The 26,440-nt window shown below is 42.5% G+C and overlaps 4 protein-coding genes and 1 long non-coding RNA gene across 5 annotated transcripts; all 5 read left to right on the top strand.

The window, feature by feature from the left end:
- The first annotated feature begins 5,080 nt into the window (after positions 1–5,080).
- On the top strand, positions 5,081–6,411 carry LOC122049208. The gene is made up of 3 exons (XR_006130880.1): positions 5,081–5,442; positions 5,537–5,598; positions 6,021–6,411. It is a non-coding gene; the product is annotated as an uncharacterized LOC122049208 (long non-coding RNA).
- A 34-nt stretch (positions 6,412–6,445) lies between these two features.
- On the top strand, positions 6,446–7,158 carry LOC122048369. Its single transcript, XM_042609940.1, has 2 exons — positions 6,446–7,028; positions 7,139–7,158. Exons 1-2 carry the CDS (start codon positions 6,446–6,448, stop codon positions 7,156–7,158), a joined length of 603 nt encoding a protein of 200 aa, XP_042465874.1.
- A 112-nt stretch (positions 7,159–7,270) lies between these two features.
- LOC122049207 lies at positions 7,271–13,992 on the top strand. Its single transcript, XM_042610629.1, has 3 exons — positions 7,271–7,538; positions 12,802–12,865; positions 13,854–13,992. The coding sequence occupies exons 1-3, from the start codon at positions 7,272–7,274 to the stop codon at positions 13,862–13,864; spliced, it is 342 nt and encodes a 113-aa protein (XP_042466563.1). The 5' UTR covers position 7,271; the 3' UTR covers positions 13,865–13,992.
- Positions 13,993–14,456: 464 nt separating this feature from the next.
- LOC122048368 lies at positions 14,457–15,592 on the top strand. Its single transcript, XM_042609939.1, has 2 exons — positions 14,457–15,462; positions 15,573–15,592. Exons 1-2 carry the CDS (start codon positions 14,457–14,459, stop codon positions 15,590–15,592), a joined length of 1,026 nt encoding a protein of 341 aa, XP_042465873.1.
- Positions 15,440–22,026, top strand: LOC122049206. Its single transcript, XM_042610628.1, has 3 exons — positions 15,440–15,972; positions 20,834–20,897; positions 21,888–22,026. The coding sequence occupies exons 1-3, from the start codon at positions 15,706–15,708 to the stop codon at positions 21,896–21,898; spliced, it is 342 nt and encodes a 113-aa protein (XP_042466562.1). The 5' UTR covers positions 15,440–15,705; the 3' UTR covers positions 21,899–22,026.
- The last annotated feature ends 4,414 nt before the right edge of the window (positions 22,027–26,440 follow it).

The raw sequence follows: 26,440 nt of genomic DNA, 5'->3' as shown, positions 1-26,440 counted from the left end.
AACTACGGTGAGAAATAATCTAACACTTCTCACTTAAATCCTTATTTATATTTACTAATTAATTCATCCAAAAATCAATTATAAATATAATTGATTCCCTCTTCTTTCAGCACGGCCCTGCTGGGTTCAACTAGTTACTAGCATTATCCCTTACACCATAGGTCTCGGGTTCGATTCCCGCCTAAGCTATTTTGCGGTTCTAATTATTTTTGCTTCTTCCGCTACTCGGAAAAATATCTAAAAATTTCAGAAAAATCATAGAATAATTCTAATGCAAGTTTGAGAATTTTCGGGCGTTACAGTTAAGACTGGTTTGGATCTGCCAACGGATAAAGACGACAATCCTACACCCTGCGAGGACTGGGAACCTGCATTAATCAAGACAGTGGAGGCAAATGCCAGAGCTACCTGCACCCTCCAGTGCTGTCTTACCAAGGAGGAGCTTAATAGAGTCGGTCCCTTTTCAACCGCAAAGGAGCTGTGGGAGAAACTGATAGAACTCCACGAGGGCACCTCCGACACCAAGGTAAGTAAAAGAGATCTTTTACTTAATAAATTATATAATCTAAAAATGCAGGAAGGTGAGACGGCGAGTTCTCTACACGCAAGAATTCAAGACATCCTCAACTCTCTCCACGGAATTGGGCGAAAGGTAGAGAATCGGGACGTCATAAGGTACGCACTAAACTCGTTTCCGAGGAGCACATTGTGGGCATCAATGGTAGATGCCTACAAAGTCTCCAAGATTTATCATCAATAAAGTTAGATGAATTATTCTGTGAGTTTGAATTACATGAGTAGACTAATGCACAGCCAACCGAGAAGGTGGTTGCTTTGGTTGCAGGTACCAGTCGAACGCGTGAACCGAGATCACGATGAAGAACTGAACCAGAGTCAGAAGAAGAACCCAACTCAGATGATGAAGATGAAGAACTAACAACAGAGCTCATGAACCTTGTGAAGAGACTCTACAAGAAGAAGAAAGGCTTCAACAAGAAGGACCTAAAGAAGGCAGTCCAATCCAAGGAGGCCCAACCAAGTTCTAAGGTAAAGTTCGAAGTGATCTGCTACGGGTGCAACCAGAAGGGGCACATCAAGGCCAACTGCCCTAATCAAAAGGATGCAAAGAAGCAAAGAAGGAAGAAGGCCTTAAAGGCGACATGGGATGAATCTTCGTCAGAAGACGACGACGACGAACTCGATCAGACGAGTTTACTTGCGCTGATGGCCCGGGACCAGATCGACGAATCCGAGAGCGAGATCGAGTCGGAGGCCGAGTTCGAGCGAAGCCACGGATCCGTATCCGTTTCTGAAGGGCCCGATCCCTCTGTAAGTATCCCTCGACTCAATAACTTAGTCAATTATTTATTACGAAAATTAGCTAAGTCGAATCTTAGAATTAAGTCACTTCTAAAGGAAGTAGTTGTCCTTAAAGAAGTGACTTACTCCAAATCTTTGACTGAACCAGTTCAGACTGGAAACTCAACTCAAGTTCAAAAACTTGAAGAAGAGAACTCCAGTCTGAAAAGTCAAGTCACGGATCTGGAGAAAACACTAGAACGGTTTTCTTTAGGTTACGTTCCAAGATTCTTGACCTAATTCTTGGGACACAAAGAGCTGTTTACAATAGAATTGGTCTAGGATTTAAACCAAAAAGAAAATATAAATCCTACTTATCTCTTGTAGAAAGAACAAATAGAAAAACAGTTCAAGCATGGGTTCCCAAGTCCAAATTGATCAATCAAGTTGGACTTGGTCAATATTGGATCCCGAAGGATCAAATACACTACCTCGATAGACCATATCGATGCTATAATCCAGGGGGAGCTAAAAGAAAAACGATATTAATAAAACAAAATTAAAATTCAAAATTCAAAATTCAAAATTAAATTAAAAATCCAAAATTAAATTAACATTCAAAATTAAAAATTCAAAATTAAATTAACATTCAAAATTCAAAATTCAAAATTAAATTAAAAATTCAAAATTAAATTAAAATTAAAAATTCAAAATTAAATTAAAAATTTGAAATTAAATTAAAATCCAACAAATAAAAAATAGAAGGAGGATCCAGAATAGCTGGCACCCCCAACTAAACTATCCGAATGGGTAACCGAACTTAATCTACCCGAAATGGGTAAAACAAGAGTAGACTACCTGACAGGGTAATTAAGCTTAGATAAAATGAGCTAGGTTTAACTTGACCCTCGGTACTGGTGAAGTTTTTGGATGATAGTACGTTAGGGAAGCTTGGGCATCGCATGTCTAGGAAGATATGGCTTCGACCTGGTGCATTTGGCCAAGTGGAACTGACCGAAGCTACCCTTAAATGGATCCTAACTAGTTAGACCAAGGTTTAGTATTAAGTTCAATGGGTAGGACTATTTGGGAAACCTCGAAGGCATGGTTACTTTAATGATGTCCTTATGACTCACCAAAGCCCAGAAGTTTATCCAAAGAATGTCTACTTGTTGAACCCAAAGTTAAACCCGAATCTAACACAAAGTTAATTCAAAACTCTTAAATTGAACCTCAATTCATCTCACAACAATTATAGGAGTACCTGATTGAAAATTAGATCGGGTGAGATGACTAAGAAATTTAAAAAATTCAAAATTAAATTCGTAACTATAATTAATTCAAATTCTATAATTAAATTCTTAATTTTTTTTAAAATTATTCAAAATCTTTTAAAAATTAATTTCAAAATCATTTGAAAAATATTTGAAAAATCATTTTAAAATCTTTTAAAACTTAATTTCAAAATTATTTGAAAAATCTTTTAAAAATTATTTTAGAATCTTTTAAAAAAACTTAATTTCAAAATTCCTCTAAAAATCTTTTCAAAATATTTCAAAATTATTTGAAAAATTTTTTAAAAATAATTTTAAAATCTTTTAAAACTTAATTTCAAAATTATTTGAAAAATATTTTAAAAATCATTTTAAAATCTTTTAAAAAACTTAATTTCAAAATTCCTCTAAAAATCTTTTCAAAATATTTCAAAATTATTTGAAAAATCTTTTTAAAAATCATTTTAAAATATTTTAAAACTTAATTTCAAAATTATTTGAAAAATCTTTTAAAAAATATTTTAAAATCTTTTAAAACTTAATTTCAAAATTATTTGAAAATCTTTTAAGTCATTTTAAAAAACTTTCAAAACTTAATTTCAAAATTATTTAAAAAGCCTTTTAAAATTAATTTTAAAAATTATTTACTCTTTTCAAAATCAATTAACTTATTTTTTTTTTTTTCAAAATTAATTAACATAAAAGTATTTTCAAGATGAATTAACCTAAAGAATATTTATTCAACCATCTTACAATCACCCATAGGATTAACTGATTGTCAACTGAGATTGGGTGAGATGGAAAACTAGGGAGCCTTCTTCAATTGAGCTATCTATTAATCCATTAAAAAGAAACCAATTCAACTACTTCATGTGTAGGAATTAGATCAATGGATGTTGGATAGTGGATGCTCCAGATATATGACTGGAGATAGATTGAAGTTTACTAAGCTCAAACTAAAGAACCTAGGATCAGTTGCATTCGGCAACAATGGTAAACTTAAGGTAATTGGAAAAGGTAATATCGAACTTAGTTCCGATTTTATTATTCGAAAAGTTCTTCTAGTTGAAAATTTTAATTTTAATCTTCTAAGTATAAGTCAATTGTGTGATAGTGGATACTTAGTTACCTTTGACAAATCTAGGTGTGTAGTTAAAAATATTGAAAACCCTGAAATCACTCTTAAGGGGTTTAGGAAAAATAACATCTACACAATTGACCTACCCACATCCTCTACAAAGTCTTTTCTAACACAACAAGAGGAAACTGATCTGTGGCACAGAAGATTGGGCCACACTCACACCAGACTCATTTCAAAAATGTGTCAAAATGGTCTAGTTAGAGGTTTACCCAAACTAAAATTTATTGAAAACTCAATCTGTAATGCTTGTCAACAAGGAAAACAAACCAAGTCAACCCACAAGTCAACTAATCTAGATAGAACCAACTCCTTACTTGAGCTCCTACATCTAGACCTATTTGATTCACATGGAGCCAAGTCACTAAGCAAGAACCAGTATTGCTTAGTTATAATTGATGACTATTCTAGGTTCACTTGGGTAAAATTTCTAAAATTGAAAGATGAAACCTTTGAAGTATTTAGTAATTTTTGCAAATTAATAGAAAATGAAAAAGATACTAAAATTAAAAGAATAAGAAGTGATCATGGGGGGGAATTTGAAAATCATAGGTTTACCCAATTCTGTAAAATCAATGGGTATAAACATGAATACTCTTGCCCTAGGACCCCCCCAACAAAATAGCCTAGTAGACCGTAAAAACTGAACCCTACAAGAAGCCGCTAGGACAATGTTAAATGAATATAATTTAAATCATCAATTTTGGGCTGAAGCAATAAACACTGCAAACTATATCCAAAACCGAATTCTAATTAACAAACTTCACAATAAAACCTCTTATGAAATATATTATAATAAAGTTCCTAACTTAAACTATTTAAAAGTTTTCGGGTGTAAAGTTCACATTTTAAACACTAAAGATTACTTAGGAAAATTTACACCCAAATCAAACCAAGGAATATTTTTAGGGTACTCTACAACAAGTAGGGCGTATAGAGTCTATAATCAAAATACCCTAAAAGTTGAAGAAACAACTAATGTAATATTTGATGAAGAAAATAATCTACCAATTATAGATGAAAATATTGACATTAATCCAAAAATTGATGAAGATGATGAAATTCAACCTAACACTAGTAAACCAGAGGAACCAATTTCTGACCCAAACATAAGAACAACTAGACTAAGGACTTCTCACCCACCTGACCAAATTTTGGGTGACCCAAACCCATAATGATTTATGGGAATTTTATGGTATTTTTCTGGAATTATTTGGAGGTTATATGGAGGAGTTTAAGGGGATAAATTTTTAAACATAAAGTGGTTATGAAAATTTCCGATTAAGGAGTAATAACCTAGATTAATGAAACCCTGCCTTTATAACCCTACCGTTTAAGAAGCTACAGTGCCAAGCCCTAAAAACGCCGTTTCCTCCTCCTGTTTCGCCCTTCTACGATTTCCTCCGACCCAGCGCCGCGACGGCACTTCGCACCCGAGCTCACGGCGTCGCGGAGCTCAGCGAAGCCTCGCCGAAGCCTCCAGTCCTCTACTCCGGTTCTCTACCCTTTTTCCTCTCTTCAGTTTGCTGCCTCTTGCGAGGACCGTCGGGCATGAGGAGCTGAGCTGAAGATCGGAGACGATGAGGTCGGATCGCCGGAACCCTGAACTCGATCTTAGCTGAGGGTGCGTTCCCAACAGTGGTCACGACGTTCCCTAGCCCTAACACCAAGCTGATTTCGTCGGATTTCGCCTCGCCGTTGGTGGGGGAAGCTGTCACTGAGGTATTGGAGGTAAGGATTGTCGATTAGGGTTTGATGTAAACTATAGAAGCTGTGTTTTGTTACCAAATGAGAGGATGAATGGATTGTGGGTTGGTTGTGGCAGCGGCTTGCTGTGAAGGGCTCGATCACAATTCCAGCAGTTGTTCTTCACTCCGAAAACAGTAGGTAATGTCTCTATTGTTCCCGCGGTGAGTTTTTGTTACTTTATCTTTATTATTCTTGTTTTCCGCTGTGTTTGACTTTACAGCCGTGTGGGCTGCATATTACCTGCGTGGTTGTGATTTAATTTGTATATGTACTATCTGTTGGTGATGTATACTGGTTGTATTTGTCACTGCTACAGGGGAGGTGCTGTCCGATATTCGTCGGACAACCTCACTCTCGGGGCGTGACAATTTATTGGTATCAGAGCCACAGGTTTATGATGTCAGATTTTGTACGTTTCGGATTTTTCGTGATTTTATTCCTCGAAGTGACTTTTTGGGATTTGGGACCAGGCGGCGGCGGAACACCTCCAAGTTTTAGGTAGTAAGTTTTATAAGTACGAACTTATATTGTTTGTAGTACTTATTAGTGGTTTACACCAGGTATGAGACGTGGTCGAGCGGTAGCCGGTTCTCGTCGTGGTCCGGGACGACCACGGAAACAACCCATTGAGGCTGAGGAACCAGAACCAGTAACTCAGGAGGCAGATTCTTCTAGGGATCCAACAGATGTAGAGACGGTTAGACGGGGACAGACCCATCAGACTCCTAGAGATCAGGGACATCAGCCTCAGGAGATCCCTTCAGTCATACCTTCTGGTAGAAACCAGGAATTTCAGCCTCAGGGGATTCCCTCCGGGATACCATCTGCATTTCCTACTCCTACTACTACCGACTGGATGAGGGATAGAGCGCGTATACCATTGTTGGCAAAGTCCGTCAAGGACAGGGTTACTCTATACCAGGGCGGAGCAGATCCTTGGGCTGCACGTAGCTGGTTGAAGAATTTGGAAAGCACTTTCGGATACATGAGTTGTTCAGATGAAGAGAAAGTGGAATTGGCTGCGTATCATCTCCGGGACCAGGCAGTCACATGGTGGGAGATGCAGAAGACAATCTTTGGGGAACAGCGCATCACATGGGCGATGTTCCGGGATGCTTTTGAGCGGCAGTATTTTCCAGCCACATTCTGTTTAGCTCGACGCCAGGAATTCCTGAATCTCAAGCAGGGTGATCGATCGGTGATGGAGTACAACGCTGAATTCTGCAGATTGGCTGAGTTTTGCCCTCATTTGGTGGTGCAGGATTATGACCGGATGCAGCAGTTCACCCAGGGTTTAGCAGCATATATTCGGCTCAGGATGTCAGGATTTCCAGGTAGCTCCTACCGAGAAGTTTTGGATCATGCACTGTTTATCGAGATGACTCAGCAGCAGGTAAATCAGGAGAAAGGCCATGATAAGCAGTCGTCACAAAAGAGAGGGAACAAAGGTCAGAGTTCACAGGCTACCACGGGAGGTTCTTCTCGGCCGCGGAAGTCAGGGCGGACGTCTGATGGAACATCTCATCCTCCTCAGCATGATTGGAAGAAAGATAGATCTGGATCCAGATGTTACCAGTGTGGCTCCAAGAGCCATACCAAATTTCATTGCCCCTTGGATCACCCCATTTGTTATTATTGCAAACAACCAGGGCATGAGAGTCGGGATTGTACGTTGAAGGCACAGTTGGAGGCTACTAAGGGTACATCTCAGGGGGGACAACCCTCACAGACACGACCACAGAAAGGATCACAGAAGAGTCAGGGTGCTCCACGTCAGCAGCGACCACCGTCTTCTCAGGGACAGATATATCATGTGCAGGGTCAGGAACCAGCAACTACACAATATTCTGCCACAGTGTCTTCTCATCAGGCATTTCCAGCACAGCAGGATTTTCATCCGCATCAGCCTTACTCAGCATATCGGCAGCAGCCTCAGTCTCAGTATCAGCAGCAGGTTCTCGCACCTACGATGCCAGCACAGACCACTTCGGAGATACCACAGCCGAGCTCAGAGGTGGGTCGTGTTTATGCTGTTACACGGGAGGAGGCACAGCGAGCTGAGGGATCGGTTTTCCGAGGTATTATTTCAGTTTATACATTTACTGCAGATTTATTGATAGATACTGGTAGTTCCCATTCATTCATATCTCGAGTATTTCTGGGTAAAATCGGGAGATTGCCTAGTCGGCGGACACACGGGCTGACAGTATCTCTACCATCTGGCGAGGTACTAAGTATTAGTCTGGAAGTCAAAGGTTGTCCTTTAGACTTCAATGGTCAGACTATTACGGTGGATCTGCAGGTATTAGAGATGGTGGAGTTTTATGTTATATTAGGCATGGATTGGTTGGCCATGAACCATGCCACAGTCGATTGCGGAGCTAGAGTAGTCACTTTCCGACCTCCCGGTCTACCGTCTTGGGTATTCTTTGGAACCAGAAGTGATGGGATAGCAGTCATATCAGCAATGCAAGCGAGGAGATTGTTGGCACAGGGTTGTCAGGGATATTTGCTGTCCATGGTTAAAGCTGGTTCAGATGTATTACCACAGCTCTCGGATGTTGCTATCGTCCGAGAATTTCCAGATGTGTTCCCTGACGAACTCCCCGGTTTGCCTCCTAAAAGGCAAGTCGAGTTTACGATTGAGTTGGTTCCGGGAACCGCACCGGTATCCAGGACCCCTTATCGCATGGCACCAAAGGAGTTAGAGGAGCTGAAGGTTCAGTTACAGGAGCTGTTGGACAGAGGGTTTATCCGTCCTAGTGTTTCTCCGTGGGGAGCACCAGTACTCTTCGTTAAGAAGAAAGACGGATCACTGAGACTATGTATTGATTACCGACAGTTGAATGCGGTTACTATCAAGAACAAATATCCACTGCCACGTATAGAAGATTTATTTGATCAGTTGAAGGATACCTGTGTATATTCAAAGATTGATTTGCGCTCAGGCTATCATCAGCTCAGGGTTGGAGATGCGGATATTCCGAAGACAGCATTTCGCACTCGATATGGTCATTACGAGTTCTTGGTAATGCCATTTGGGCTTACCAATGCCCCAGCAGTGTTTATGGATCTGATGAACAGAGTGTTCCTTGAGTACTTAGATCAGTTCGTCATTGTGTTCATCGACGATATTCTGATATATTCCCGATCTGAGGAGGAGCACATGCGACATCTTCGCATAGTTTTGGAGACGCTTCGACGAGAACACCTCTACGCGAAGTTTAGTAAGTGCGCCTTTTGGCTACCTTCGGTGGGTTTTCTTGGACATGTTGTCTCCAGCAGAGGTATATCTGTTGATCTACAGAAGATTGAGGCCATCACCGGTTGGGAGCAGCCGAAGACCGTACAGGAGATTCGTAGCTTTTTGGGATTAGCTGGGTATTATCGGAGATTTGTTGAGGGCTTTTCCAGCATAGCCTTACCATTGACTCGATTGACCCGGAAGGGAGAGAAGTTTAGCTGGACAGAATCTTGTGAGCAGAGCTTCCAGGAGCTCAAACGGAGACTTGTTACTGCACCAGTGTTAGTACTTCCTTCTGGCGTGGATGGATTTGTACTTTTCACAGATGCATCATATCGGGATTGGGTGTCGTACTTATGCAGCGTGATCGTGTGGTGTCATATGCCTCACGTCAGCTGAAGGATCATGAGAGGAACTATCCAGTCCATGATTTGGAGTTGGCAGCTATCATCTTCGCACTGAAGATTTGGCGACATCATTTGTATGGGATCACCTTTGAGATTTATACGGATCATAAAAGTCTCAAATATCTGTTCACCCAGAAGGAACTGAATTTGCGACAGAGAAGATGGATGGAATTCTTGAAAGACTATGACTGCACAATTAACTATCACCCGGGGAAAGCCAACGTGGTGGCTGATGCTTTGAGCAGGAAATCCCGTGGAGTTTTGGCTTGTCACCGAGTGATGGTTACAGAGTTGATACAGAACTTCTCTGAGTTGGGGTTGATGGAGCAAGCACAGACAGAGCGAGGCTTGCTAGTCACCATGGTTGCTCAGTCATCTATAGTGGAGTGTATCAAAGAGGCTCAGGCTACAGATCAGCATCTGCAGTTTTTACGTAGCAGAGTTACCTCAGGACAGCAGACAGAGTTTGCTTGTGATGATAGTGGGATTCTGTATTTCCGCGGCAGATTATGTGTCCCTGAGTCACATCCTGTTCAGGAGGACTTATTACAGGAAGCACATCGATCTAGGTTTGCGATTCACCCGGGGAGTACTCGCATGTACAGGGATCTGAAACGATCATACTGGTGGAATGGTATGAAGAAGGATATTGCGACATTTGTGGCACAGTGTTTAGTTTGTCAGCAGATTAAGGCAGAGCATCAGAGACCCGCTGGGTTACTGCAGAAGATAGAAATACCAGAATGGAAATGGGAGCATATCACGATGGACTTTGTGGTAGGACTACCTCGGACCCGGAAGGGCCATGATGCGATTTGGGTAATCGTTGATCGATTAACCAAATCTGCACACTTCTTACCGATTCGTCGGACGGATTCATTGGATAGATTGGCAGAGTTATACTGCAGAGAGATCACCAGATTGCATGGTATACCGCTGAGTATTATATCAGATAGAGATCCACGATTTACCTCTCGATTTTGGCGGAGTCTCCAGCAGGCCATGGGTACGGAACTCCGTTTTAGTACTGCATTCCACCCTCAGACGGATGGGCAGTCGGAGCGTACTATCCAGACATTGGAGGATCTACTGAGATCTTGTGTCATGGATTTCGGCGGTAGTTGGGAGGATCATTTGCACTTGGTGGAGTTTGCATACAATAACAGTTACCACTCAGCGATACAGATGGTATCAGAGCGACCTTGCGACCGTGAGTGCGCCTGTGGTAGGAGCACCCAGGGCACCACCTAGCAAGGGAGATTCTGGGATTTGTTTGTGGTGTGATTTGTGATTACACAATGAGGACGTTGTGTCTTTAAGTGGGGGTGATTGTAATACCCCGATTCTGAAATTCTGGTTAAGTATGACTTAAAAGGTTAGATGGTACTATCCATATCACCAAGGTGCACCTTCCTTTTCGGAAGCTCAAACTTAAGAACTCCAAAGTTAAGCGTGCTTGGCTTGGAGAAATCTGAGGATGGGTGACCTCCTGGGAAGTTTTCCAGGGTGCGTGCGAGTGAGGACAAAGCATGCTGAAAGGACCTCCGGTGGTCTGTGGAGCTAGTCATCAAACCGATAGGTAATTCAGGTAGCGTTCCCGGTTCGGTTTGGGTGGGGCCCGCCCGAGCCGGGGCGTTACAGATGGTATCAGAGCCCCGTCCCATAAGGTAGGAGATCTACATGCTCTGCCATATAATGCCTCGAATGGTGCCATCAGACGCAGAATGTCAGAAGCTCAGGACCGACAGAAAAGCTATGCAGATCGGAGACGGAGACCTTTGGAGTTCTCTGTGGGTGATCATGTGTTCCTGCGAGTGTCTCCTACCAAGGGAGTTAGGAGATTTGGATTGAAAGGGAAGTTAGCTCCTCGTTACATCGGACCCTTTCAGATACTTGAGAGGATCGGTGAGGTAGCATATCGACTGGCGCTGCCTCCTTCACTTGCCGGGGTGCATGATGTATTTCACGTGTCTATGTTGAGGAAATATGTGGCACACCCTACACATATTTTGACAGATGTCTCGATCACCCTTCAGCCAGATGTAACGTATGAGGAGGTTCCAGTGCGGATATTGGATCGCAAGGAATGTCAGCTGCGAAACAAGACAATCCGATTGGTCAAGGTTGGTTGGGGGCATCATTCAGATGACGAGGCAACCTGGGAGCTGGAGGATGAGATCCGAGCGTGGTACCCACGGTTGTTTGATGAAGGTATGTAAGTTATTTTTATTTAATGCTTGACTTCGCATGTCGGTTGTCGGTTATTGCATTTGTGTCGTAAATTTGGGGACCAAATTCTTATTAGAGGGGGAGAATGTGAGATACGGCAAAATAAAATAACCCATAATGATTTATGGGAATTTTATGGTATTTTTCTGGAATTATTTGGAGGTTATATGGAGGAGTTTAAGGGGATACATTTTTAAACATAAAGTGGTTATGAAAATTTCCGATTAAGGAGTAATAACCTAGATTAATGAAACCCTGCCTTTATAACCCTACCGTTTAAGAAGCTACAGTGCCAAGCCCTAAAAACACCGTTTCCTCCTCCTGTTTCGCCCTTCTACGATTTCCTCTGACCCAGCGCCGCGACGGCACTTCGCACCCGAGCTCACGGCGTCGCGGAGCTCAGCGAAGCCTCGCCGAAGCCTCCAGTCCTCTACTCCGGTTCTCTACCCTTTTTCCTCTCTTCAGTTTGCTGCCTCTTGCGAGGACCGTCGGGCATGAGGAGCTGAGCTGAAGATCGGAGACGATGAGGTCGGATCGCCGGAACCCTGAACTCGATCTTAGCTGAGGGTGCGTTCCCAACAGTGGTCACGACGTTCCCTAGCCCTAACGCCAAGCTGATTTCGTCGGATTTCGCCTCGCCGTTGGTGGGGGAAGCTGTCACTGAGGTATTGGAGGTAAGGATTGTCGATTAGGGTTTGATGTAAACTATAGAAGCTGTGTTTTGTTACCAAATGAGAGGATGAATGGATTGTGGGTTGGTTGTGGCGTGGCTTGCTGTGAAGGGCTCGATCACAATTCCAGCAGTTGTTCTTCACTCCGAAAACAGTAGGTAATGTCTCTATTGTTCCAGATGTGTAACCTGTTGATCTAGGATTGTATGGATTGAGATATTGTGGTGGCAGTGGCTTGCTGGGAAGGGCTCGATCACAATTCCAGCAGCTGGTTTTCCTCCGGGAATCAATAGGTAAGGTTTCTACCACTATAGGTGTTAGGGTTGTAGATCTAAATGTTGGTTTCAGATTGGATTTGATACTGAGTATGTCTTGATTGGGGTGTTTGTGATGTGTATAGCTCTGTAAGAACTTGGTTGGGCGATCTGTAGCAGTATAGTTCACTGGTGAGCAATTGGTCAGCAGCCTCACTGACGAACAGGGGGTTAACAGAAGGAATTAATGCTCTAAGGTAAGATCTTGGAATATAGAAACATGTTGTAGAATTGACTATAATTGCTCGGTAGTGATTAGAAGTTAAATGCATGTTTTGGGAATTCTAGTTGACATAGTTTCGGTTGGGAATTGTTTGATCTGAAGACATAAACTAGGGTTTTGGGTTAGGTTGTGCAAATCAGTGCGGTTTCGTTTGGATTATGACTGGAACTCAGATTAAATTCGCATGCCTTATGCACTAGTTTAGTTATTCTAGTTCCATATGTATTCAATTAAAATTGATACGTTGACACAGGACTTTGATCGGGACGAGTGTCGCGACGAGATTGGCGTTGGATTCAGCCTACACTTAGACGCGGGTACTTCTACTTGTTTCTTTAGTTTTTGTTCTTGGTGCATGAGTAGCCCAGATAAAGTAGAGTTTTATCTTGACTCCACTCATTTTACTTCTTGTGCTTGATACTTTATCCACTCAATCTTCGGATGCTCACTTTCGTATCTATACAATCTTCCGTTGTTATTCTTGATAACTAGCAGATACTATATGTCATGTTTACCTGTTTGACTACTGTTTATTTATGCTTAGTATTGAGCATGCGGATTCATGTAGCATACCTGATTTTTGTATATATGATGACTGTTGCATTATTCGCATCAAGTCATGCATGCATCGCCGATGACCTTGGCTCCCTTGTGGTTGAGACGGTCATTGGCCAAAGTCGCACGCTCGACCACTCATGGGTAGTGGCGGCTGGAGCGTGCCGCTTGTCCTGTCGCGCTACACTCGGTCACTCATGGTAGTGGCGGCTGGAGTTGTGAGCCGCAGGGACCCTATTGCTATGTAGCTATTTAGCTACTATGCAAACTGTCCGCTCGGTCACTCGAGAGTAGTGGCGGCTGGAGTGTGGTACAGTTGTCATCGATCCGGTCTCTCGACCATACAGGGGTCATGGTGCAGAGAGGTGGGCGGGGTGACCATCCGTGCATACGTCGTTTCTATTATACCTGCTTCTGCTGTTATATGTCCACTTATGCTGTTCTGATACCACATTTATTTTCTATGTATGCTTGGACACTGTTTGCTTTTACAGTATACCTTACATGTGATCTGGGTGGTTATGGATAGTACTCTAGCAGTTTATGTTTTCCTCAGACCTTACACTGTTAGCCTAGGATATGGTATCAGGTATGGATATATACTCTATTTTACACAGTAGTATCTGCTATTTATCTTCCCGAGACTGTATCCTGTTGTACTCTTAGTTCTTTATGATACTCATGCACTGTCTATTCTATTACCCGCTGAGTCTTTATACTCACCACCCCGTATTTTGGTAATTTCACCAGGTGGTCGATAGATGATACCAGTACATCGGAGGAGGTTCCCGACTGCCGGTCCCACGTCGCTTTCGAGGACGGTTTTATGATTTTGGTTTTCATTTTTATTGTGAGTTAAACCTTTGAATTTAGCATTGTAATAATTGGATTGTGGACTTGTCGTTTTTGTATTTGGTTGTTTTGTCGTGGAGTCAAGCCGGGCCGGCCCGCGGTGAGTTTTTGTTACTTTATCTTTATTATTCTTGTTTTCCGCTGTGTTTGACTTTACAGCCGTGTGGGCTGCATATTACCTGCGTGGTTGTGATTTAATTTGTATATGTACTATCTGTTGGTGATGTATACTGGTTGTATTTGTCACTGCTACAGGGGAGGTGCTGTCCGATTTTCGTCGGACAACCTCACTCTCGGGGCGTGACAATTTATTGGTTTCAGAGCCACAGGTTTATGATGTCAGATTTTGTACGTTTCGGATTTTTCGTGATTTTATTCCTCGAAGTGACTTTTTGGGATTTGGGACCAGGCGGCGGCGGAACACCTCCAAGTTTTAGGTAGTAAGTTTTATAAGTACGAACTTATATTGTTTGTAGTACTTATTAGTGGTTTACACCAGGTATGAGATGTGGTCGAGCGGTAGCCGGTTCTCGTCGTGGTCCGGGACGACCACGGAAACAACCTATTGAGGCTGAGGAACCAGAACCAGTAACTCAGGAGGCAGATTCTTCTAGGGATCCAACAGATGTAGAGACGGTTAGACGGGGACAGACCCATCAGACTCCTAGAGATCAGGGACATCAGCCTCAGGAGATCCCTTCAGTCATACCTTCTGGTAGAAACCAGGAATTTCAGCCTCAGGGTATTCCCTCCGGGATACCATCTGCATTTCCTACTCCTACTACTACCGACTGGATGAGGGATAGAGCGCGTATACCATTGTTGGCAAAGTCCGTCAAGGACAGGGTTACTCTATACCAGGGCGGAGCAGATCCCTGGGCTGCACGTAGCTGGTTGAAGAATTTGGAAAGCACTTTCGGATACATGAGTTGTTCAGATGAAGAGAAAGTGGAATTGGCTGCGTATCATCTCCGGGACCAGGCAGTCACATGGTGGGAGATGCAGAAGACAATCTTTGGGGAACAGCGCATCACATGGGCGATGTTCCGGGATGCTTTTGAGCGGCAGTATTTTCCAGCCACATTCTGTTTAGCTCGACGCCAGGAATTCCTGAATCTCAAGCAGGGTGATCGATCGGTGATGGAGTACAACGCTGAACTCTGCAGATTGGCTGAGTTTTGCCCTCATTTGGTGGCGCAGGATTATGACCGGATGCAGCAGTTCACCCAGGGTTTAGCAGCATATATTCGGCTCAGGATGTCAGGATTTCCAGGTAGCTCCTACCGAGAAGTTTTGGATCGTGCACTGTTTATCGAGATGACTCAGCAGCAGGTAAATCAGGAGAAAGGCCATGATAAGCAGTCGTCACAAAAGAGAGGGAACAAAGGTCAGAGTTCACAGGCTACCACGGGAGGTTCTTCTCGGCCGCGGAAGTCAGGGCGGACGTCTGATGGAACATCTCGTCCTCCTCAGCATGATTGGAAGAAAGATAGATCTGGATCCAGATGTTACCAGTGTGGCTCCAAGAGCCATACCAAATTTCATTGCCCCTTGGATCACCCCATTTGTTATTATTGCAAACAACCAGGGCATGAGAGTCGGGATTGTACGTTGAAGGCACAGTTGGAGGCTACTAAGGGTACATCTCAGGGGGGACAACCCTCACAGACACGACCACAGAAAGGATCACAGAAGAGTCAGGGTGCTCCACGTCAGCAGCGACCACCGTCTTCTCAGGGACAGATATATCATGTGCAGGGTCAGGAACCAGCAACTACACAGTATTCTGCCACAGTGTCTTCTCATCAGGCATTTCCAGCACAGCAGGATTTTCATCCGCATCAGCCTTACTCAGCATATCGGCAGCAGCCTCAGTCTCAGTATCAGCAGCCGGTTCTCGCACCTACGATGCCAGCACAGACCACTTCGGAGATACCACAGCCGAGCTCAGAGGTGGGTCGTGTTTATGCTGTTACACGGGAGGAGGCACAGCGAGCTGAGGGATCGGTTTTCCGAGGTATTATTTCAGTTTATACATTTACTGCAGATTTATTGATAGATACTGGTAGTTCCCATTCATTCATATCTCGAGTATTTCTGGGTAAAATCGGGAGATTACCTAGTCGGCGGACACACGGGCTGACAGTATCTCTACCATCTGGCGAGGTACTAAGTATTAGTCTGGAAGTCAAAGGTTGTCCTTTAGACTTCAATGGTCAGACTATTACGGTGGATCTGCAGGTATTATAGATGGTGGAGTTTGATGTTATATTAGGCATGGATTGGTTGGCCATGAACCATGCCACAGTCGATTGCGGAGCTAGAGTAGTCACTTTCCGACCTCCCGGTCTACCGTCTTGGGTATTCTTTGGAACCAGAAGTGATGGGATAGCAGTCATATCAGCAATGCAAGCGAGGAGATTGTTGGCACAGGGTTGTCAGGGATATTTGCTGTCCATGGTTAAAGCTGGTTTAGATGTATTACCACAGCTCTCGGATGTTGCTATCGTCCGAGAATTTCCAGATGTGTTCCCTGACGAACTCCCCGGTTTGCCTCCTAAAAGGCAAGTCGAGTTTACGATTGAGTTGGTTCCGGGAACCGCACCGGTATCCAGGACCCCTTATCGCATGGCACCAAAGGAGTTAGAGGAGCTGAAGGTTCAGTTACAGGAGCTGTTGGACAGAGGGTTTATCCGTCCTAGTGTTTCTCCGTGGGGAGCACCAGTACTCTTCGTTAAGAAGAAAGACGGATCACTGAGACTATGTATTGATTACCGACAGTTGAATGCGGTTACTATCAAGAACAAATATCCACTGCCACGTATAGAAGATTTATTTGATCAGCTGAAGGATACCTGTGTATATTCAAAGATTGATTTGCGCTCAGGCTATCATCAGCTCAGGGTTGGAGATGCGGATATTCCGAAGACAGCATTTCGCACTCGATATGGTCATTACGAGTTCTTGGTAATGCCATTTGGGCTTACCAATGCCCCAGCAGTGTTTATGGATCTGATGAACAGAGTGTTCCTTGAGTACTTAGATCAGTTCGTCATTGTGTTCATCGACGATATTCTGATATATTCCCGATCTGAGGAGGAGCACATGCGACATCTTCGCATAGTTTTGGAGACGCTTCGACGAGAACACCTCTACGCGAAGTTTAGTAAGTGCGCCTTTTGGCTACCTTCGGTGGGTTTTCTTGGACATGTTGTCTCCAGCCGAGGTATATCTGTTGATCCACAGAAGATTGAGGCCATCACCGGTTGGGAGCAGCCGAAGACCGTACAGGAGATTCGTAGCTTTTTGGGATTAGCTGGGTATTATCGGAGATTTGTTGAGGGCTTTTCCAGCATAGCCTTACCATTGACTCGATTGACCCGGAAGGGAGAGAAGTTTAGCTGGACAGAATCTTGTGAGCAGAGCTTCCAGGAGCTCAAACGGAGACTTGTTACTGCACCAGTGTTAGTACTTCCTTCTGGCGTGGATGGATTTGTACTTTTCACGGATGCATCATATCAGGGGCTGGGTGCCGTACTTATGCAGCGCGATCGTGTGGTGTCATATGCCTCACGTCAGCTGAAGGATCATGAGAGGAACTATCCAGTCCATGATTTGGAGTTGGCAGCTATCATCTTCGCACTGAAGATTTGGCGACATCATTTGTATGGGATCACCTTTGAGATTTATACGGATCATAAAAGTCTCAAATATCTGTTCACCCAGAAGGAACTGAATTTGCGACAGAGAAGATGGATGGAATTCTTGAAAGACTATGACTGCACAATTAACTATCACCCGGGGAAAGCCAACGTGGTGGCTGATGCTTTGAGCAAGAAATCCCGTGGAGTTTTGGCTTGTCACCGAGTGATGGTTACAGAGTTGATACAGAACTTCTCTGAGTTGGGGTTGATGGAGCAAGCACAGACAGAGCGAGGCTTGCTAGTCACCATGGTTGCTCAGTCATCTATAGTGGAGCGTATCAAAGAGGCTCAGGCTACAGATCAGCATCTGCAGTTTTTACGTAGCAGAGTTACCTCAGGACAGCAGACAGAGTTTGCTTGTGATGATAGTGGGATTCTGTATTTCCGCGGCAGATTATGTGTCCCTGAGTCACATCCTGTTCAGGAGGACTTATTACAGGAAGCACATCGATCTAGGTTTGCGATTCACCCGGGGAGTACTCGCATGTACAGGGATCTGAAACGATCATACTGGTGGAATGGTATGAAGAAGGATATTGCGACATTTGTGGCACAGTGTTTAGTTTGTCAGCAGATTAAGGCAGAGCATCAGAGACCCGCTGGGTTACTGCAGAAGATAGAAATACCAGAATGGAAATGGGAGCATATCACGATGGACTTTGTGGTAGGACTACCTCGGACCCGGAAGGGCCATGATGCGATTTGGGTAATCGTTGATCGATTAACCAAATCTGCACACTTCTTACCGATTCGTCGGACGGATTCATTGGATAGATTGGCAGAGTTATACTGCAGAGAGATCACCAGATTGCATGGTATACCGCTAAGTATTATATCAGATAGAGATCCACGATTTACCTCTCGATTTTGGCGGAGTCTCCAGCAGGCCATGGGTACGGAACTCCGTTTTAGTACTGCATTCCACCCTCAGACGGATGGGCAGTCGGAGCGTACTATCCAGACATTGGAGGATCTACTGAGATCTTGTGTCATGGATTTCGGCGGTAGTTGGGAGGATCATTTGCACTTGGTGGAGTTTGCATACAATAACAGTTACCACTCAGCGATTCAGATGGCACCATTCGAGGCATTATATGGCAGAGCATGTAGATCTCCTACCTTATGGGACGGGGCTGGAGAATCGTCAGTCTTGGGCCCCCAGCGTATTCAGCGAGATGCAGAGTTAGTTGGTACCATCAGACGCAGAATGTCAGAAGCTCAGGACCGACAGAAAAGCTATGCAGATCGGAGACGGAGACCTTTGGAGTTCTCTGTGGGTGATCATGTGTTCCTGCGAGTGTCTCCTACCAAGGGAGTTAGGAGATTTGGATTGAAAGGGAAGTTAGCTCCTCGTTACATCGGACCCTTTCAGATACTTGAGAGGATCGGTGAGGTAGCATATCGACTGGCGCTGCCTCCTTCACTTGCCGGGGTGCATGATGTATTTCACGTGTCTATGTTGAGGAAATTTGTGCCACACCCTACACATATTTTGACAGATGTCTCGATCACCCTTCAGCCAGATGTAACGTATGAGGAGGTTCCAGTGCGGATATTGGATCGCAAGGAACGTCCGCTGCGAAACAAGACAATCCGATTGGTCAAGGTTGGTTGGGGGCATCATTCAGATGACGAGGCAACCTGGGAGCTGGAGGATGAGATCCGAGCGCGGTACCCACGGTTGTTTGATGAAGGTATGTAAGTTATTTTTATTTAATGCTTGACTTCGCATGTCGGTTGTCGGTTATTGCATTTGTGTCGTAAATTTGGGGACCAAATTCTTATTAGAGGGGGAGAATGTGAGATACGGCAAAATAAAATAACCCATAATGATTTATGGGAATTTTATGGTATTTTTCTGGAATTATTTGGAGGTTATATGGAGGAGTTTAAGGGGATAAATTTTTAAACATAAAGTGGTTATGAAAATTTCCGATTAAGGAGTAATAACCTAGATTAATGAAACCCTGCCTTTATAACCCTACCGTTTAAGAAGCTACAGTGCCAAGCCCTAAAAACGCCGTTTCCTCCTCCTGTTTCGCCCTTCTACGATTTCCTCCGACCCAGCGCCGCGACGGCACTTCGCACCCGAGCTCACGGCGTCGCGGAGCTCAGCGAAGCCTCGCCGAAGCCTCCAGTCCTCTACACCGGTTCTCTACCCTTTTTCCTCTCTTCAGTTTGCTGCCTCTTGCGAGGACCGTCGGGCATGAGGAGCTGAGCTGAAGATCGGAGACGATGAGGTCGGATCGCCGGAACCCTGAACTCGATCTTAGCTGAGGGTGCGTTCCCAACAGTGGTCACGACGTTCCCTAGCCCTAACGCCAAGCTGATTTCGTCGGATTTCGCCTCGCCGTTGGTGGGGGAAGCTGTCACTGAGGTATTGGAGGTAAGGATTGTCGATTAGGGTTTGATGTAAACTATAGAAGCTGTGTTTTGTTACCAAATGAGAGGATGAATGGATTGTGGGTTGGTTGTGGCAGCGGCTTGCTGTGAAGGGCTCGATCACAATTCCAGCAGTTGTTCTTCACTCCGAAAACAGTAGGTAATGTCTCTATTGTTCCAGATGTGTAACCTGTTGATCTAGGATTGTATGGATTGAGATATTGTGGTGGCAGTGGCTTGCTGGGAAGGGCTCGATCACAATTCCAGCAGCTGGTTTTCCTCCGGGAATCAATAGGTAAGGTTTCTACCACTATAGGTGTTAGGGTTGTAGATCTAAATGTTGGTTTCAGATTGGATTTGATACTGAGTATGTCTTGATTGGGGTGTTTGTGATGTGTATAGCTCTGTAAGAACTTGGTTGGGCGATCTATAGCAGTATAGTTCACTGGTGAGCAATTGGTCAGCAGCCTCACTGACGAACAGGGGGTTAACAGAAGGAATTAATGCTCTAAGGTAAGATCTTGGAATATAGAAACATGTTGTAGAATTGACTATAATTGCTCGGTAGTGATTAGAAGTTAAATGCATGTTTTGGGAATTCTAGTTGACATAGTTTCGGTTGGGAATTGTTTGATCTGAAGACATAAACTAGGGTTTTGGGTTAGGTTGTGCAAATCAGTGCGGTTTCGTTTGGATTATGACTGGAACTCAGATTAAATTCGCATGCCTTATGCACTAGTTTAGTTATTCTAGTTCCATATGTATTCAATTAAAATTGATACGTTGACACAGGACTTTGATCGGGACGAGTGTCGCGACGAGATTGGCGTTGGATTCAGCCTACACTTAGACGCGGGTACTTCTACTTGTTTCTTTAGTTTTTGTTCTTGGTGCATGAGTAGCCCAGATAAAGTAGAGTTTTATCTTGACTCCACTCATTTTACTTCTTGTGCTTGATACTTTATCCACTCAATCTTCGGGATGCTCACTTTCGTATCTATACAATCTTCCGTTGTTATTCTTGATAACTAGCAGATACTATATGTCATGTTTACCTGTTTGACTACTGTTTATTTATGCTTAGTATTGAGCATGCGGATTCATGTAGCATACCTGATTTTTGTATATATGATGACTGTTGCATTATTCGCATCATGTCATGCATGCATCGCCGATGACCTTGGCTCCCTTGTGGTTGAGACGGTCATTAGCCAAAGCCGCACGCTCGGCCACTCATGGGTAGTGGCGGCTGGAGCGTGCTGCATGTCCTGTCGCGCTGCACTCGGTCACTCATGGGTAGTGGCGGCTGGAGTTGTGAGCCGCAGGGACCCTATTGCTATGTAGCTATTTAGCTACTATGCAAACTGTCCGCTCGGTCACTCGAGAGTAGTGGCGGCTGGAGTGTGGTACAGTTGTCATCGATCCGGTCTCTCGACCATACAGGGGTCATGGTGCAGAGAGGTGGGCGGGGTGACCATCCGTGCATACGTCGTTTCTATTATACCTGCTTCTGCTGTTATATGTCCACTTATGCTGTTCTGATACCACATTTATTTTCTATGTATGCTTGGACACTGTTTGCTTTTACAGTATACCTTACATGTGATCTGGGTGGTTATGGATAGTACTCTAGCAGTTTATGTTTTCCTCAGACCTTACACTGTTAGCCTAGGATATGGTATCAGGTATGGATATATACTCTATTTTACACAGTAGTATCTGCTATTTATCTTCCCGAGACTGTATCCTGTTGTACTCTTAGTTCTTTATGATACTCATGCACTGTCTATTCTATTACCCGCTGAGTCTTTATACTCACCACCCCGTATTTTGGTAATTTCACCAGGTGGTCGATAGATGATACCAGTACATCGGAGGAGGTTCCCGACTGCCGGTCCCACGTCGCTTTCGAGGACGGTTTTATGATTTTGGTTTTCATTTTTATTGTGAGTTAAACCTTTGAATTTAGCATTGTAATAATTGGATTGTGGACTTGTCGTTTTTGTATTTGGTTGTTTTGTCGTGGAGTCAAGCCGGGCCGGCCCGCGGTGAGTTTTTGTTACTTTATCTTTATTATTCTTGTTTTCCGCTGTGTTTGACTTTACAGCCGTGTGGGCTGCATATTACCTGCGTGGTTGTGATTTAATTTGTATATGTACTATCTGTTGGTGATGTATACTGGTTGTATTTGTCACTGCTACAGGGGAGGTGCTGTCCGATTTTCGTCGGACAACCTCACTCTCGGGGCGTGACAGTTCACATTTTAAACACTAAAGATTACTTAGGAAAATTTACACCCAAATCAAACCAAGGAATATTTTTAGGGTACTCTACAACAAGTAGGGCGTATAGAGTCTATAATCAAAATACCCTTAAAGTTGAAGAAACAACTAATGTAATATTTGATGAAAAAAATAATCTACCAATTATAGATGAAAATATTGACATTAATCCAAAAATTGATGAAGATGATGAAATTCAACCTAACACTAGTAAACCAGAGGAACCAATTTCTGACCCAAACATAAGACCAACTAGACTAAGGACTTCTCACCCACCTGACCAAATTTTGGGTGACCCAAACCTAGGAGTCAGAACTAGATCTTCCTATAGAAACTTAAGTTAGATTGCCCTTATTTCTAAGATTGAACCTAAGACTATTGAAGAAGCTCTACCTGACCCAGACTGGGTCATTGCAATGCAGGAAGAATTAGCACAATTTGATAGAAATCAAGTCTGGGACCTTGTACCTAAACCCATAGATAAATCAATAATAGACACCAAATGGGTTTTTAGAAACAAGTTGGATGATCAGGGTGAGATAATAAGGAACAAAGCTAGATTAGTAGCCAAGGGTTTAGTCAAGTTGAAGGCTTAGACTATGATGAGACCTATGCACCAGTAGCTAGACTCGAATCCATTAGGATGTTACTAGCCTATGCAGTCCATAAAGGATTTAGGTTATACCAAATGGATGCCAAGTCAGCCTTTTTAAATGGGTTTATTAAGGAAGAGGTCTATGTAAACCAACCCCCAGGATTTGAGGACTTAGACTATCCTAATCATGTATTTAAATTGAAAAAGGCCTTATATGGACTTAAACAAGCCCCAAGAGCATGGTATGAATGATTATCAAATTATTTAATATCCAAAGGCTTTAACCAAGGTCACATAGATCCGACCCTATTTGTAAAATCTATAGAAAAAGACATCTTCATAGCCCAAATCTATGTTGATGATATAATTTTTGGCTCAACTAACTCTAAATTTTTAAAAGAATTCATCAAATTAATGGAAAATGAATTTGAAATGAGTATGGTTGGGGAACTAAATTTTTTCTTAGGCTTACAAATTAAACAAACGAAAGATGGAATCTACATTTACCAAACTAAATATGCTAAGGAACTAGTTAAAAAATTTAGTATGGAAAATTCAAAACTTATAAATACCCCAATGGCCACCAACATCAACATTGACTCTGACCCAGAAGGAAAACAAGTAGACCCAAAGTACTATAGAAGTATAATTGGAAGCCTACTCTACCTAACTGCAAGTCGACCAGATATAATTTTTGCAGTTGGTATGTGCGCAAGGTACCAATCTTGTGCAAAAGAATCACATCTAACACATGTTAAAAGAATACTTAGGTATATTAAGGGCACCCTCAACATAGGACTTTGGTACCCTAGAACTTACACTTTTGACCTTTTGGCTATTCCGACTCAGACTATGCCGGGTGCAAATTAGACAAAAAAAAGTACAAGTGGTAGCTGCCAAATTCTAGGTCAGTGCCTAGTAAGTTGGTCAAGCAGAAAACAACACTGTGTTGCCTTATCCACTACTGAGGCTGAATACATAGCCCTAGGAGAATGCACTTCCCAACTTTTGTGGATGATGCACACACTGAAAGACTATCAACTAGAATATAAAAATACAAAAATCTTTATTGATAATATCAGCTCAATTAATCTAACCAAAAATCCTATTCACCACTCTAGAACCAAACACATAGAGGTAAAACACCATTTTGTAAGGGATCACGTAGCTAAGGGTGAAATTGCACTCAACCATGTTGAGTCCAAATCAAACATAGCTGATATCTTCACAAAACCCTTACCTGAACTTGAGTTCAGTGCACTTAGAAGGCAAATAGGAATGTGTTGGGTAGAATAGATGTTGACTTTCAAACTTGTGTTCTTACTTTCACTTAATTATCTTGCTTTTATTTTTTATTCTAGGAAAACTAATGATTTCAAAATCCCAATTTCCTAGAAATTTCAAAGTTGAACTTAGCTTAGGTTCTACCCTAGAAATCCTGTTCCCCTAGATTTAAGCCAGAGCATCTCACAAACACCTAGGTATACCTTGCTTATGTTTGCAAAACATAGAATGGTGTGAGATGCATAGGGTACAGCCTGGACTCAAGAATACTTATATTTGTGCATCAATATGAGTCTGGGCATTAAATACTTTATTAACAGTAATCAATTTAAGTCATCCAGCCTTAGACAAATCTAACTGGACCAAAAGACTTAACTTGACTAACCAAGTGAAAGCTGTTGCCCCCTAGGCAATCAACAAATAGCTAAAGGTTAGACAGTTGGTGAAGGAAATGGATATTTTTAGATTGAGCATGCTTGTACTTTAGGGCTCTGATACCTGATCAAAATAATTTGGATAAATTAACAACTATTTAACTTGACTCATGCTTGGACTTAAGGACCAACTGAATAAATTAAATTTTTAGCTACTGTAACACCCACGAAATGATAAGCTATACCTATGAATATTTTTCCTTTAGAATAAAAGAAAAAGAGAAATGGAAATAGAAACCAAATAAAATGAAAAGGAAGTGAGGTTAAGGTTTGAACCTTGAACCTCCCACAAATAATAGAGTTAAATTGGTGTATGGTAACCACTAGGGTAATGGATAATAGATGAATAGAACAGAATAGAAATTATAGTTAAAAGTAAGAAGATAGTTAAGTAGAGGAACAAGAGAAAACCAAGTCGCTTACCTCCTTTTCCTCTTGGTTAAGGAAAGAAGCAAGCAAAAGCCAAGTTGCTTTCCTTCCTTTCTTTTCCTCTAATTTTGTGGGAATTAAGAGAGGGTAGAGATAGAGGGGTTAAGGGGATGAATGAAGACATGTTTCATTTACATGAGAAATAAATAGGATTGAGAGAAGAAAAGAAAGTTGTTAATCCTTCCTTCTTCTTCTTCCTCCTCCTTCTTTCTCCTTCTTCCTTCTCCACCGAGACATAGAGCCCTCTCTCCCTCATTTCTAAAAACCAAGCTAAGGTTTTCTCTCCAAGGAAACTAATTTCTAAGAAGGAGTCTCAAGGTTTATTCCTTACAAGAAAGAGAAAACAAAAGGGAGAACTAGGAAGAGAAGCTCATTCTTCCTCCTCACAAGGGTACCACTTTCTTTAGGATCAACAAGCGAAAGGATGTAAGTATCCCCTCACCTGTGGTACAAGTTGTTTATGTGTTTTCCATGAGGTTAGAATGCTTAAAAACCTAGGATCACTTCTTGAAACTTTCGGCCAAGACTTGAATAAAAGATTTAGAGAAGTTTAAGACCTAACTAAGCATGTTCACTATGTTCTTATGATATGTACCCTAGTATAGGAGTTAGTTAATGTTTTTTTATGCTTGTATGCTTACTTAAAACTTAGATCCATGCTCTTGAACTTTTGGCCAAAGTGTGAATAAAAGATTAGGAAGGCTTAAGACCTAAACTAAACATGCTCACTATGTCCTTATGATATGTACCCTATGATAAGAGACTAGTTTGGTGTTCTTATGCTTGTATGTTGCTTAAAACTTAAATTCATGCTCATGAAGTGTTCGGCCATGATAGAAGTAATTGGCTAGGAGAGGTTAAAAATTTAGTCTGCCATGATCATGACTTGCTTATTAATATGTTATGAAGAGTACTTAGTGTTTTCACACTTGTATGTTGATTGGAACCTAAATGCATGCCACCTTAGGGAATTAGGGTTTCGGCCATGATAGAAATGAAGACCTAGAAGTGTTTAAAATTTAAGCTATCATGCTCATGACTTTCGTTATGAAAAGGTATGAAGGTTTCTTAGGGTTTCATGCTTGTATGTTGTTTGGAACCTTGATGTATTGCACCTTAGGGCTTCGGCCATGATGAGGATTTAAGACCTAGGAGAGCTTAAAAACTTAGTCTAACATGCTCATGACTCTCCTTATGGCATGATATAAAGCTAACTTAGGGTTATCATGTTTGAATGTTGCTTGAAATCTAGATACATGTCTCTCTATGGTTTCGGCCATGATGAGTTTTAGGGTCTAAGGAAGCTTAAAATTAAATCTAGCATGCTCATGAATTCCCTTATGATATGATATAAAGTTAGCTTGATATTCTTATG

The sequence above is a fragment of the Zingiber officinale genome, chromosome 2B, assembly GCF_018446385.1.
Source record: "Zingiber officinale cultivar Zhangliang chromosome 2B, Zo_v1.1, whole genome shotgun sequence".
NCBI lineage: Eukaryota > Viridiplantae > Streptophyta > Magnoliopsida > Zingiberales > Zingiberaceae > Zingiber > Zingiber officinale.
Note: the sequence above shows the minus strand (reverse complement) of the source record. Positions and strands in the feature narration are given on the sequence as shown.

Coding starts and splice junctions, on each gene's coding strand:
- LOC122048369 (XM_042609940.1), top strand. CDS start 6,446: ATGAGTTGTTCAGATGAAGAGAAAGTGGAATTGGCTGCGTATCATCTC. Junction 7,029..7,138: donor AGATAGATCTGGATCCAGAT/GTTACCAGTGTG, acceptor TGTACGTTGAAG/GCACAGTTGGAGGCTACTAA.
- LOC122049207 (XM_042610629.1), top strand. CDS start 7,272: ATGTGCAGGGTCAGGAACCAGCAACTACACAATATTCTGCCACAGTGT. Junction 7,539..12,801: donor TGAGGGATCGGTTTTCCGAG/GTATTATTTCAG, acceptor ACGTTGACACAG/GACTTTGATCGGGACGAGTG.
- LOC122048368 (XM_042609939.1), top strand. CDS start 14,457: ATGAGATGTGGTCGAGCGGTAGCCGGTTCTCGTCGTGGTCCGGGACGA. Junction 15,463..15,572: donor AGATAGATCTGGATCCAGAT/GTTACCAGTGTG, acceptor TGTACGTTGAAG/GCACAGTTGGAGGCTACTAA.
- LOC122049206 (XM_042610628.1), top strand. CDS start 15,706: ATGTGCAGGGTCAGGAACCAGCAACTACACAGTATTCTGCCACAGTGT. Junction 15,973..20,833: donor TGAGGGATCGGTTTTCCGAG/GTATTATTTCAG, acceptor ACGTTGACACAG/GACTTTGATCGGGACGAGTG.